This window comes from Trichomycterus rosablanca, chromosome 23 (genome assembly GCF_030014385.1).
Source record: "Trichomycterus rosablanca isolate fTriRos1 chromosome 23, fTriRos1.hap1, whole genome shotgun sequence".
NCBI classification, from domain to species: domain Eukaryota; kingdom Metazoa; phylum Chordata; class Actinopteri; order Siluriformes; family Trichomycteridae; genus Trichomycterus; species Trichomycterus rosablanca.
In genome coordinates, this window is record NC_086010.1 from 13,134,753 (window position 1) to 13,149,427 (window position 14,675).

The window sequence follows — 14,675 nt, forward strand, 5'->3', positions numbered from 1 at the left end:
CATAGTATGGAACGCCCACCCGTCCCGCCTCTCCCATCCCACCTACCACTCCCATCTCATCTCACCTCTCCCATCCCATCCACCTCTCCCACCCACTCGCCCTCCCACCCCTAGCACACTACACACTACTCAGTGAAAAAGCGATTTATGTTGGTGTCTTAAAGCAAACATCATTTGATTAATACCAACTAAATATAAAATTATATTTTAAATAAATGAGATACTTAGTTTTTCTTCACAGGCCAACACAACAAGCATAAACACACACACACACACACACACCCCTCCCAACCCACACACACCCCTCCCAACCCACCCAACCCACACAACCCACCCAACCCACACACACACACACACACACACACACACACACGCACATACACCCACATACACCCACCTAGGTTTTTAACATTAAAGTTTTTACGAAACCCCATTTTGTAACAATGTCTGTATATAGTGTTTAAGCAGCCGTATACTGTTGGAATTCTAGGGCAAAAAGCTTTAAAATGGCTAACGTATATGTAAATCAGACACATTTTAAGTATTTTACAGCAACACTATTGTTAGGCCTAGTGTTCGTGAAGCCAAATCGGTTTTGCATCAATGAGAAAAAGATATGTCAATGCGTTGGTAGTATGCATGGCAAGTATTTTAAGGAAAGTTAAAATAAAACCTATTTGATTCTTTGGCTTACGATGATTGTAGGTCTAATAAAGAGTAAAGAGGCAAGCATTGTTTTGTCTGTTAAAAGAAACATCAAACACATACACATACACCTACACAACACTCCACCACTACTCAGACACATAAGTGATATAAGCTATCGTTTTAAAGTATGTATCATTGATTAATGCTAACTAAATATAAATTTATATTTTAAAATAAAATGTATAATAAACAAATAAATGAGATACTCAGTTTTTCTTCACAGGCCAACAAACCACCCAAAACCACAGACCCCCTACCACTCCACACACATGGTTTATCTGTTTAGGGGGGTGATTCATAGGTTTCTAACATTAAAAGGCAATTAGGTGCGATGTCACTATATATGTTAATGTTTAAGGTTTATAACATTGGTCAGACCGGCAGACAGACTGCGGTTATCTTTACTACAAAGGGGGGTGTCTTTCCAGACGTGTATCCCCACCACCCCACAAACGGTGAGGGGGCATAAACATGGCTCCTAAGGTTTGCGAAAACCCATATTACACAGACTGTTAAATCTTTTTAGATATTTTTCAGCAACTCCAACTGTTAGTTCTTGTGTTGGTGAAACAATTGATTTGCACCAAGGAGAAAAAGATTATGTCAACGCATATGACAGCCGTCATCGTGAACACTTTAAGGTAGCTAAATTAACTTATTTGATTTTTGGGTTATAACATTTTGTGTTTGAACAAGAGTAACATGACATACCCCTGTATTGTCTGTTAAAAGAAACATACACCACATTCACTTACACACCTCACAATATTCCACCACTCCACAGACACAAAAGCGATTTAAGTTAGTGTCTTAAAGCAAACATCATTTGATTAATGCTAACTAAATATAAATTTATATTTTAAAATAAAATGTATAATAAACAAATAAATGAGATACACAGTTTCAGTTTTTCTTCACAGGCCAACAAACCACCCAAAACCACAGACCCCCTACCACTCCAAACCACATGGTTTATCTGTTTAGGGGTGTTTCACAGATTTCCAACATCAAAAGGCAATTAGTTGCGAAGTCTCTATATGTGTTAATGTTTAAAGCTTACAACAGTGGTCAGGTAGACAGACAGGTAGGGGTATCTGTTCTACAATGGGGTTTCCAGACGCGTATTAACCCACCCAACAAGTGGGGGTCACAAACAAGTCCCAAGTTTTATGACACATAGATCATATAGACAAGCCAATCAGAAAACAAAATATTTAAATATGTAAATTTTAAGAGGTGTGTTTTAGGTAAAACAGTATGTATAGCCGGGTACATGCTAGTTCGTGTACAAAGACCTCCAAGACATCAAGACCCCCAGGATACCATTTGAAAAAACAGCAATGGACTCCAGCATTCTTGGTAAGCATGTAGCTGGTACAGAATTCTACTTTTCCATGCTGTTATTTTTGTTGTAAGAATTTCTTGGGGTTATAATGTTTTTCCTTACTTAACAGGGTTTTTGTTGTATAGGCATGTCTGAGCTTGAAACAATCCAAGCCATTAGAAGCATTGAGGGTTTATCTCAGCTGTTTGGAGGTTTGTTTTTTCTGTATTTGTAATATTTATTTGTTGTAGACGTTTATTCGTTATTCAACACTATATTTCATAAATTTCTACAGAAACAGATGACACATCCAATTCTGTACAACCGCTTGGTGAGTTATGTTTGTTATACTATAATTTGATTGTGTTTTAATGTGTAATACTAATTATATGTTCTGTAGTAGGTCTAACGCGATTGGTTGAGGCATCTGGTTTATTAACACCCCCCCGGCTTTGCTGCAGTAATTGACACGCCCCCGTTGGCTGTATCGAGGGTCACGCCAGGCCATTTTAACCCATGCTCGACTAGCAGCCCTGAGGGGTCACTGGGGGATCAAAACCCCCAACGACTCGACAGTGAATCGGCTCTGCGATTCGGTATCGTCGACGCATATGAATGTGAACAACCAAGCAGAAAACGTCTTAGATTGCAAGACGGCGGCGAACGAGTTGGTAAGAAAAATACAAACGAAATACTGTTCATAGTTTGTTACTTAAGGTATGCGTGTGAAAGTATATTAATATGTAATTTGTTTTTAGATTTGAACGACGAGCCCTTGCTGGAGCACGAGCCCCGAGTTGACACAGACCAGAGCAACTTTGAATGGACAGACGGCCTGTTGAAAACATGGAACGATAACAGCTTTACGGATTTTGACTCTCCAATCGTACGGTTCGTGCTTCCCGAAGCGCTGCACGATGCTAGAGACAACGCCGATGATGGTGATTTGAAGCCTAATCAATCACACGAGAGACAACATCAGGTTAGCGCTGCCAATTCTACCAAGTTTTATGAGTCGAGTCTGGTACTGAATGTGTGTAAAATAGCCATCGAGCAGCGTAGACAAGCCGCACTAAAACGCAAAACAGACAATACATTTCGAAAAGAAATTGTGTGCTTAAAATCTACGATTTCTAATTTAGGACATGTAATTGGTGACATGCAACAAACCATTTCAAATTTATTTGTAGAAAACCAAAAATTACGGAAGGAACAGGCATCGCACAATAGCAGCGTATACAATACATTGTACAATTTAAACCGTTTTTTACAATTAAAAGTATCATCGTTAATTCCAATAGCAGGTCCATCAGGTTCTAAATAATTGTTGTTGTTGTTTTAGTTGTTGTTGTTGTTATAGTTATTGTATTGTTAACTGTTGTTGTTTAAAGTTTTAAATAAATCAGATCATCAGTACAAAGCTCAAACAATTACATATCAGCATTATTTTTGGCATAAATAAAATGACGTCTAAAAGGTTTTTGGGGTCAGACAACGACACAAGCAATGACCCTGCTTTTAAAATTTTCCAGCAAATGTCTCATGAGGAGCAAGCAGCTTGTCTTAACCATCAGTATACAACAGCCGTGTTAGAGCTCGAAAATGTTATTCAAAATATTTCACAAAACAGTTCTAATATTAATGATAGAAGCACCCATGTTTTTTTGCAAAATACATTGGATGCTTGGTTAACAAATAGTTGCCAAACTTCACAAGAAACATCTGCAAAACGTTGCAGGTTGGATAGTGGTTGCGAGCAAACGATAGATTTAACATGTAATGATACAATTTTTGAAGCCTTCCATCTTATGTCTCATGCCGAGCAAGCTGCGTGTCTAAACAATGAGTATGTCTTGGCTATAGCCAAACTAGAAAGTAACACACAACACATAAACATAGAACAGACAGGAGGCGGGATGCTGACACACGGATACCCGCCACTCAATCCAACAGCACATAACTTTGGGTTGTCGGAAGACAATATAGCGAGGTTAGCACGAGTTGGTGGCATCGTTGGTGATTATACGGTAGTGCCTAGGTGTCGGTTTAACAGTATTGTACTACACAGGTCATTGAGTTTACGTGATGCGCCAACCACAGATATGGCGTCATACACATTATACATACACAATACACTAGCAGAAATTGTGTCGTTCTCCAGGTTGTTAGCTGTTGATGGTGGTGTTATTGACATTACTCTAAGAGGATGTAGTTTAACATCTGATGTTAATACGGTGTTGTCTTCAAGAGACGGTTACAGTGTAGATAGGTTTTCAGATGCTATTGAAAGAGTTATGCAGAGTAACCGTTGTATTAGAACAGACGATAGTTTGGTTTTGATTGTCTCGATAGCCATGTGTAAAAATGGTGGTGTTCGTCGTAAGGTTCGTGACCTAGCACACAACCAGGTGATTGAAAAAAACAGGTTGAATCTTTTCTGTCCAACAAATGTCTCAAATAACTTGTGCTTTGCAATTTGTATTGCATCATTTCTAAACCCAAACGCCACATATAACACGTTAGAAACTATAGCTAAACAACAGCAGACTGATGCTGGCTTTTCTCAGGATCATAGAGTTGGGTTTAATGACATAGGCCGTTTTGAATGTAAGTATGGTGTGAAGATAGTTGTTTTTCACAAGAGTATTTCGGGTGATTTAGAGAAGTATCAAACTAGCGACAGACCGCACACCAAGACGGTGTTTTTGTACCTCCATGATGGTCATTACTACATGATAAAAAATTTGAAAGCATTCATGGGTGTGTCGTATGTTTGTACGTTTTGTTATAGAGGCTACACAAGTGCCCGAGATCACGGTTGTAAATATCGATGTGATGTGTGTCAAGACGCTATGTGTCACAAATACCCCAAACATACCAAATACTGCGAAACCTGCTCACGCTACTGTAAATCTGTATACTGTTATGAAAAACATAAAGCACAAACACCACAGCCTACCTCCGGCGTAATGGCATCCTCATGCGACCTGACCAAGTATTGTAAAAAATGTGGTCGTCGTTATCAGTTTGACAAAGCCAAAACCCCACAGGTGTTTGTCGGACCGTTGTATTCATTGTGGTGAAGATTTAATTTCAGATACCAAGCACGAGTGTTACATACAGCCACTCAAATTAAAAGAACCTAGCAATACGTACATCTTTTTTGACTTTGAGACACGATTTGAAAATGGTAAGCACGAAGCTAATTTTGTCTGTGCAATTACATTTGACAGTGACGAATTCACAGCTGATGGATCTGACTGTATAGAGAAACTTGTCAAAAAGTTTAGACAGCCCAAATATCAGGGTTACACGTGGTTAGCACACAATGCCGCTGGTTTTGACAATTTCCTATTATTGGAATATTTTTCGAAAGTGGGGATCGCGTTAAAAATCACAATGATGGGGTGTAGACTGATTGCAATGTATGACGAAACCTATAAACAAAGATACATAGATTCATACTCTTTTATCCCTATGCGTCTGGCAAAAACAACATCGGCCCTAAATTTGACATGTGATGAGAAAGGGTATTTTCCACACAAATTTAATTTAAAAAGTAATGATGACTATGTAGGGCCGTACCCTGAAAAAAGTTATTATGGATATGACACAATGAATGACAAAGACAAACATGAGTTTGACGAATGGTACAACACGGTCTTTGGTGGTGTGTTTGACTTTAAAAAGGAATTGTATGTTTATGGACGGAATGATGTCGTTTTACTGCGTGAAGCTTGTATCAAGTATCGTGATGAGTTCATACAATGTACAAAGCTAGACCCATTCAATTATACGACGTTAGCGTCGTGTTGCATGGCTGTGTACAAGACACATTTTCTACCAAAAGATACGATAGCGCTGACACACAATAACGCGTACATTACACAACACAAGACATTCTCGAATGTTTCGATCGAGTGGCTTGAATACGTTAAGCACACACGCAATGTTGATGTGCAACACGCCCTAACTCATGGTGAAATGAAGTTTGGTGCATATTATGTGGATGGTTATTATGAAAAAGACGGTGTACGAAAAGTCTTAGAATTTAATGGTTGTATGCACCATGGTCACGAATGTCGTTACAGACCGAACCAGCCACATCCTATGTCAAAAGTTTTGTATGGTGAATTGCGAAAACAGTTTGACACCAAGGTTGAGGTGCTTGTTAGGGCGTATGGTCTAGATGTAGAAGTTATGTGGGAATGTCAGTGGGTAAAGGCCAAGAGGAGTAATTCGGATGTCATTGCCTTTATGTCTAATTACACAGTTCCTGAGCGACTCAAACCAAGAGATGCACTCTTTGGCGGTCGAACAAATGCTTACAAATTGTACTACAAAGCAAAAAATGGCGAGAAAATCAGATATGTAGACTTTACCAGTTTGTACCCAGCCTGTCAGGCCAAGAAAACATATCCCGTTGGGCACCCTGAGATAATATTTAAAGACTTCCGCCCTCTTGACGAATATTATGGTCTAGTCAAAGCAACTGTACGAACCCCAAGAAAACTCTTACACCCTGTTTTGCCGTACCGTTGTAATGGCAAATTAATGTTTCCGTTGTGTCTATCTTGTGTCGAGTTGGAAAACCAGACACATACATGTGTGCATAGCGATGTTGATCGATCCATCACTGGTACTTGGGTCAGTATTGAATTGTTGAAGGCTATTGAGAAAGGATATGTGGTGACAAAAATCCATGAGGTTTGGCATTTTCCAGAACGTTCAGAGACATTATTCTGTGAGTATGTAAAGACATTCTTACAGTACAAACAGGAGGCTAGTGGTTATCCGGCGTATGCTGTCACAGAGGAAGATAAGGCCGAATACATCAGGGACTATTTTGAAAAAGAAAATATTCAACTGAATCCAGACAAAATATGTCTTAACCAGGCTCGTCGTTCTATTAATAAATTGTTATTGAATAGTTTGTGGGGTCGGTTTTCAATGAGGGAAAACTTGCCGGTCTCTGAACTGTTGGTAGATCCTGAACGATTTTCACAGCATATCTTTGGTGATGGTTATGATGTTAAACACTTTTCATTTGTGTCTGACACTACAGCCTTGATACAGTGGTGCTACTCAGCTGGAGACAGTTGTCCAACACGTGACATTAATGTATTTCTTGGTGCATTCACAACTGCACACGCTCGTTTAGAATTGTACAGTTTAATGGATAGATTAGGTGACAGATTGTTGTATAGTGACACAGACAGTGTTATTTTTGTTTCTCGTGAAGGTGATTGGGATCCCCCTCTGGGTCCATACTTGGGTGATTTGACAGACGAGATTGGTGGCGGCGACCACATTATCGAGTTTTGTTCGGGTGGCCCTAAGACATATGGTTATCTTACAGCTGGTGGTAAAACATGTATGAAGGCTAAAGGAATCACACTAAATTCTGAAAACTCAAAAGTCATCAGACTCGACACACTCATAGACCTTGTTGATCATTATGAAACAAACCGCGATAGTAGTCGACACATACTCGCTCGTGCAGACGGTATAGTGAGAAATAAAAAGAACCTCACACTGAAAAACAAGTCAGTAGTGAAACGATTCAAAGTGGTGTACAACAAACGCGTCCTGTTGTCTGACTTTTCAACACTCCCCTATGGATACTAAAGACGTTCAGGGCTATCGTGGGGTTATAGATGTAGATGTTTTTGATTTCAGATTACAACATCCGTTTTCATGTGTAATAAGTGGCCCATCAAATTCCGGAAAAACATTTTTTGTAAAACAATTGATTGAGCGTACTGATGAGTTGATTTCAAAGAAAATAGAGAACATCGTGTATATTTATGACTGTTGGCAACCCCTTTATGATGAAATGTTAAAAATAAGAAATATTAATTTTGTTCAAGGAATACCAACATCACTAAATGATGACACACTTCTACCGCTTAACAGAAATAATTTGTTAATAATTGATGATGTTATGAAAGATGCTAGCAATAATGCAGAGGTGGAAAAGGTTTTTACACAGTATGTACACCATAGAAATTTAAGCGCCGTTTACCTAATGCAAAATTTGTTTTTTCAAGGAAAATCTAGCAGGACAATTAGTTTGAACACAAACTATCTCATATTATTTAAAAATCCTAGAGACAACAATCAGATTTGTGTATTAGGTAGACAGATGTACCCCGGCAATACCAAATTTTTCATGGAGTGTTTTCAAAATGCTGTAGGTAAACCGTTCGGCCACCTTTTGATTGATTATAAAGCAAAGACACCTGAAAACTTTCGTCTCAGAACAGATCTGCTTTCAAACACGCCTGTTGTTTACATTCAGAAAAAACGTCGCTAGACCAACATGTCGGACAGACTATATAAAAACCTACCGCTTCTTAAACTTTTATTTAAAGCTAAACCGGCGCAGAGACGTGTTATTTTACAAACAGCATCTAATGAGCTCATCTTAACTCTGTGTAAAGTAGCTCTTAACGTGCTTAACGGTACCATACCTCTCACACCCAAACAATATCGTACGTTAAAAAAGAAAAAGACTGAAATTAAATTTTTTGCTGATAAAAAAGTTTGCGTTTCACGGAAAAAGAAAGTAATTAATCAGAAAGGAGGTTTTCTTCTACCATTGTTAAGTGTTGCTTTACCATTTATAACAAGTTTGATAACATCCAGACTATAGAGATGGAGTTTGCTGAAAATTTTTTTCTGGTACCGCAACACCAGCTGGATAAGTTAAAGAACGATGACAACCGTGGTGTTATCAGTAAATTTGTGGAAAATGACTTGGACTCGTCGATTAGAAATATTTTGGCTAGGAGCGATCTAGACCCCCATGAGAAGGCCAAGTTTTATACGGCTGTCTTGCAGAGATATTTAGCTGTTGCTAAACACCGTGATATGGAGACCAAGTCTTTAACACTGACGTTACCGCTCGTGGATAATGTTAATAAGGAAACAAATGTTATTGACCATACCGGTGATGAAAATTCTGTAATCAGCGATGTTCTTAGAAATGTACCAGTTCGAAGTAGGCGGAATGTTCAGTATGTTTTAGATAAAATGTCTAAGTCAAAAGATGTGTCTTCCTGGAATGATTCGGGAGAGTTTGTCTTAAACGGACGTACGATCCCTGGGTCACATATACTGGACCTGGTAAAAAGCATCACTGCCCCACACAGGGTTAGTGATGATCGTAGACCACAGGGCTGGGGTGAGTTTCTAGAGGCTTTTGCTGTTTTAAACATACCTCTTTCTACAATACCAAACAAATATGTCAGACAAAAAATTAATTTGTTAAAAAATAAAACGTCTGCTGATTATGCAACGCCGTTGAGCGACGTATCACCTGTTAAGACTGTCGAAACCCCCAGATTATTTGTCTCACCCGCTCTAGATGGCTGTAATTGGTTAAACTTTTAATTTTCTTTTTAAATGTTGTATATTATTGCTGTGTATATTGTTTACATGTTTATGTAAATATTCTTTTTCACAATGTTTGAAAAACAATAATTTGTTGTTTACTGTTGTTACATTGTGTATATTTGTAAATAAATGAGTCAAAGTTAAAAATATTTGCATTGTTTGTTTTTTATTTAACAACTTTTACATTACACACAGAGAATAATATGTTATACAATAAACATCTCTCCTTTTTGAACATGTTGTATACAATTAAACAATCTGTTTTTACAAATACATGGATACATGTGTTTCACAAAAGTTGACACCATTTTGTCATTTTTTACTAAATCAAAACCATATTTGGACATCACTTCTTCATAACGGTACCCTTTAACCATGTGGTATAGAAAAAACACACAGTGTTGCCCGCATGTGCTTGATGTGATGGCTTGTACTTGTCTGTTAGAATAATATTGTGTTATGCACGAGGTTTTAAGAAAATCACTAATCAGTTTAGAAAACATTTCATAGTCTGGAGCGTTTCCAAAACTGTCAAAAAAATACCCAACACGATCTTCGTTTATGTATACGGCTAACCAGTGTTCGCCAGGAAGATCAGATGTGTGTGTATTAATAATCGTCATTGTTGGTAATTTCCTTATAACATTTGTAGGTAATTGGTCGCATGCTAACACACCGAGAAAATGTGTATTGACGGTCACTTTATCCATGACAGCTGTCAGTTCTAAAGTATTCATCAGTAAAAATCCACCAAAACTTGTCTTCGGTTAGACACTTCGATGATACTATCAAAAACGGCGTACACAATCAAATTTACAGTATGTGGTAGTGGTTGTCTGAAACGGGCCTCCAATCTAATATTACCCGATTTGACCAAGGACACATGTTGACCGCATTCTTCATCAGGTGTGAGATTAAACGCATACAGTGTGTAGCCCTGTAAGAATTCCTGTCTATTAATAGACAGAGCTTGGTTTTTCAAATGTCTTCCTGACGCGAGGGCTAACTGGAAGAACTCTCGCACTGCCGAGCCGGATTGGAAATCAGGTTGATGTGGTTTAGATGGAAATTGTTGTCCGTCTAAATAGACGGCTAGAAACTCCAAATCATAATGTTTAAATGCAAATGGGTTCCTATTATAAGCACCCGTAAAAGCCTGGTTTTCCACCATACACAAAATGATCGACTTTGGTAACGTTCCTAAAAATAAATTTTCATGATTAGAGACGCGTGTCCCAACAGGTATTGAAAAAATTTTTACACACACTCTATCAATAGGGTATTTAGCGGTTGTCGACAACAAGGCCTGTGCATGACCCAGCCTTACACCCGGTGACACAGACACTTTTTTAACAAATAATGATGCTGAGAGAATATTGACTTTGTATGCTAACGCATCATTCCGCATTAGGCAAAATTCATCCTTACAGCGTGTCATTCGAATTTTTATATCAACACCATTAAGCATCAATTTCTCCTGAAAAAATATGTCGCTATGAATAGGGGTCAACAGTTCCACTACATTGCTACCATCTGTAAATGCTGCCCTCGTTGTCAAGCCTAGGTTGTTCCCTGCAGGGTTTGTTTCGTCCATATGCCCCGCCGTGTCCTGATAAAATAGCCCCGCAGAAAAAACAGTTTCTAGGGTATCTTTCCCATAGTTGGCGAGACATTCTATTATGCTACGGTATGGGTATGTACTTGAACTCTGCGATATCAGCCTGTCGCCTAGTGACACATCGACCTGTGAAAATATTGTAGCACCTGGATAGTTTATCAACCCCACAGCTGCACCATCATCGATGTCGGTTCCATCAGGTCTTGTGATTTTAAGACGCAGGTACAAGAGTGTGTTATTTAGATCCGTATAATCTTCACCATGTCCAGCTATGAAAAACTCCAATGGAGCTGTGTCGGATATTGCTGACAACGGCGGGATTTCGACATAGGTACTTTTCTCTATAGCTGTTTGTGTTAAAGGTACTGTAAACAAATCCAGTTCTGATTTAATACACTCTTCAGACATACGATGAAGTAGAGCCATGATTAGAATATGGTATTCAAAGTCTTTCTGCTGAATGGGACCCGCTTCTGTTTACCCTTTCTCTTCCTTTTTGACACTATGTGTTTTTTTGTCGTACGCTTGGTTTTCTTAGCAGGACAGCCACGCCTCTTACCAGGTGGTCGTTTTACAGATTTCCGAGCCATCACCAACATGCCCGAACCATCTTGATTGTGATTGTGCTCCATCACACGCGACAGACCATTGCTGACTACATCACTCACAATGTTTTTAGCGGCTGTTTTTAGATGTGGTTTGGCTATACTAAATCCTCTCTTGAACAACGGTATAGCCATTCTGAATAAATTTCAAAAAATCCCTCCAAAACCGGCTCCATACATTGCCGGACTACCTGTATAGCCAGGCATGAGGCCTCCGGCCTGATTTTGATAGTAAGAAATGTAACGTTCTGGGTCCATAGCTTGTCTGTTGAAAGTATCCATTTTCAAAACCTAATTGTTTGTTTTACAGGTCTAAAATGTAGCTTTACAACCACTTTCCCGTAGCAAAAATGTACGTGTTGGTTCTGGTCAGTTTTCACTTCTATGGCGATATCGTTTATCTGTAAGATATCTTACAATATCTTACAGATATCCGAAGATATCTGTAAGATCTGGGGTCTAGTAAGACCCCAGATGTAAAACCTAAAATGATGGCTAGTTTACCATAAAATTTCAGCCCTATATCATACCGTGTCTTAATAAAAACCTTGTGTCTTATTTGGTCATAACCAAGAACTATCGAATGTTCTGCTATATGAATGTTAATCTCGTCAACCAGTGTTTGTATATTGTTATAATACCCCGTGGGTATCATTATTTTTGTTGTTTTACCCAATTTTTTGTCATTTACACTAAATGTGGCATCTGTCTCGCAAAATGTCTTCCATGTTCGTGGGTACTGAAACTCTAACACACCTACTTTCCAGTCACCTTTTAAATCGAGGGGCTTAGTTAGTTTTGTTCTATAATTAGAAATTTGGTTGTCCGGGTACACAGACCTAGACGAGTTGCACGGCAAAGTGACACAAAAACTGTTGTCATCCATGTTGTCCAAGCATGTAAATGATTTATTTTGCGTAGTTACACATCTTTTAAGGCCTTTCTATGGCCACTACATCATTTTCAGAAACCCAACTGTTAAATTTTGATGGCCATCCTAACCATTTCACTAATACCATTGTTTTTTTACCCTGTTTCTTTTTTTCTAAAATTTTTTCAACTTTAAACGCTTTATCCCTAGACATGTGGATTTTTTGCAACTCTTCTTCATAGAAACTACCTTGTATAATATCACCGTCATAATCTTCCAATCTATATACGGACGGATGTCGTTGAATACATTCTGATATGGTGAAATACTCCTGTGTATAGTTCTCTTCATAGCCCTTTGTAAATGGACCCCTGACTTTAGAAATACGCACGACATCACCAACCTTGTACCTCAAGGCGGTTTTCTTGGCTAGTTTGTTTTGTTCAACATACAATGTTTCAAACACAATAGATTCATTTTCTTTTGTCACTTCGACAGGCTTCATTTTGATACTACGGTGGTAACTATTGTTGTAACCATGCAATATATCTTGTAAAACATCAATGTACCTTTTGGAATTTATAGCCGTTAGATATCGCCACATACGACTTTTTAATGTTCTGTTAAAACGTTCTATGACGCTGGCTTTTAGCTCGCTACCTGTGGCAAAATGTGTAATTTTGTTTTTTGCTACTAATTTTTCAAAATGTTTGTTGAAAAACTCTTTACCCCTGTCAGTCTGAGGAACTTTTGAGGAACTCTATCTTCTTCTTCTAGTATAGACGCAAATGCCTTTGAGACTTCCAAACCTGACTTATTTTTTAACAAACGGGTCCATGCGTATTTGCTAAATACGTCAATACACGTCAACATATATTTATAATCATCATTTTCCCTAGAATATGCACACATATCAACAAGATCGGCTTGGAATTGAGAGTCAATTCCGTATACTATAACCCTGTTTCTTTTGTAATTATGTCGTATGGGTTTGTGAAGTGTGTACGCATCCTCACCAGCTAGCCAATCTGAAACCTGTTGATCAGACAGACACACGCCTGTATTCTCTAAAACACCCCGTTTCAAACGATTTTTACCGCCTAATGAACCTGAATTAGCCGGTGTGTAATAAACAGTTTTTAAAAGATTTGCCATGTTGATAGATGACATTGCAGAAAATAATGACCCCCAGATTTGTTTGGTTGACTGTTTTATTCAAAAATCACAATGTATCAATGAAATCTAGAAATTTTACACACACATCTACATTTCTCGCTACTAGATGTTCAACAAGTGTTTCAACCACTTTACAAACATTAATCGACTTCATTGTTGAAAGTTTTATCACACAAATGTCTAATATGTATGCGCATAGACAAAGCACATGACTGATTTTCACTGTATTGTCACTCGTAGACATAAGAGACAGAATTTTACTAACAGTCACATGGGCAGCATCGTTAGAATCTATACATAACTGTGTCAAATAACACCAATCATCTGACGTCGATTTAACAATATTTAATTGGTTCTTGAAATTTTGTAAACGTTTAGCATCAACAACATACATGCTATTAAACAATCTAAAATCATCCACACTATCGACAATACATTTATACAACAAACTTCTCAAATCATTGCTTACTCGATGTTTTAACAAGTGGTCTGCCAACCCCTGGAAGCCACAAACATTCCCCATAGCGACTTAAACAGTGCTACAAGTCTTTGAACCAGTTTTCCAGCCGTCAACTGCGTCGGCTACAAACTGTTCGGATGTGTGATCAACCAGCTTTTCTCTTATTTCCTCTAGCTTTTCCACAATGTATGGCTCGCACTGTAATTCACAGACAACTGTTTCGGCACAACCTTGAATTTTTAGAAGTGGTAAACGTATTCCAACACTCTTTAGAAGTTCTGCTATGACGTGTTTTAACCCCGGTGTATACAGAGTCTCTGTTATATCTTTATAGTATTTTTCAAAAAAGAAAATATCCGGCTCAAACAGACACGAATGTCGACGTTGACTGGGGTGATTCACTTCACAACCGAGACATGAATCCTTCAGTTTGTTGTCTATTATGTGTTGTAGGATTACAACAACAGCGGACTTTATTAGTTTTAACGCGGTACTGCATACTTGTCCGTCCACAT

At 38.3% G+C, this 14,675-nt stretch overlaps 1 protein-coding gene across 1 annotated transcript; it reads right to left on the minus strand.

Annotated features, from left to right (window-relative positions):
• Window positions 1-10,166: 10,166 nt before the first annotated feature.
• Window positions 10,167-11,474, minus strand: LOC134300792 (uncharacterized protein F54H12.2-like). Its single transcript, XM_062985215.1, has one exon. It carries the CDS (start codon window positions 11,472-11,474, stop codon window positions 10,167-10,169), a length of 1,308 nt encoding a protein of 435 aa, XP_062841285.1.
• Window positions 11,475-14,675: the final 3,201 nt, after the last annotated feature.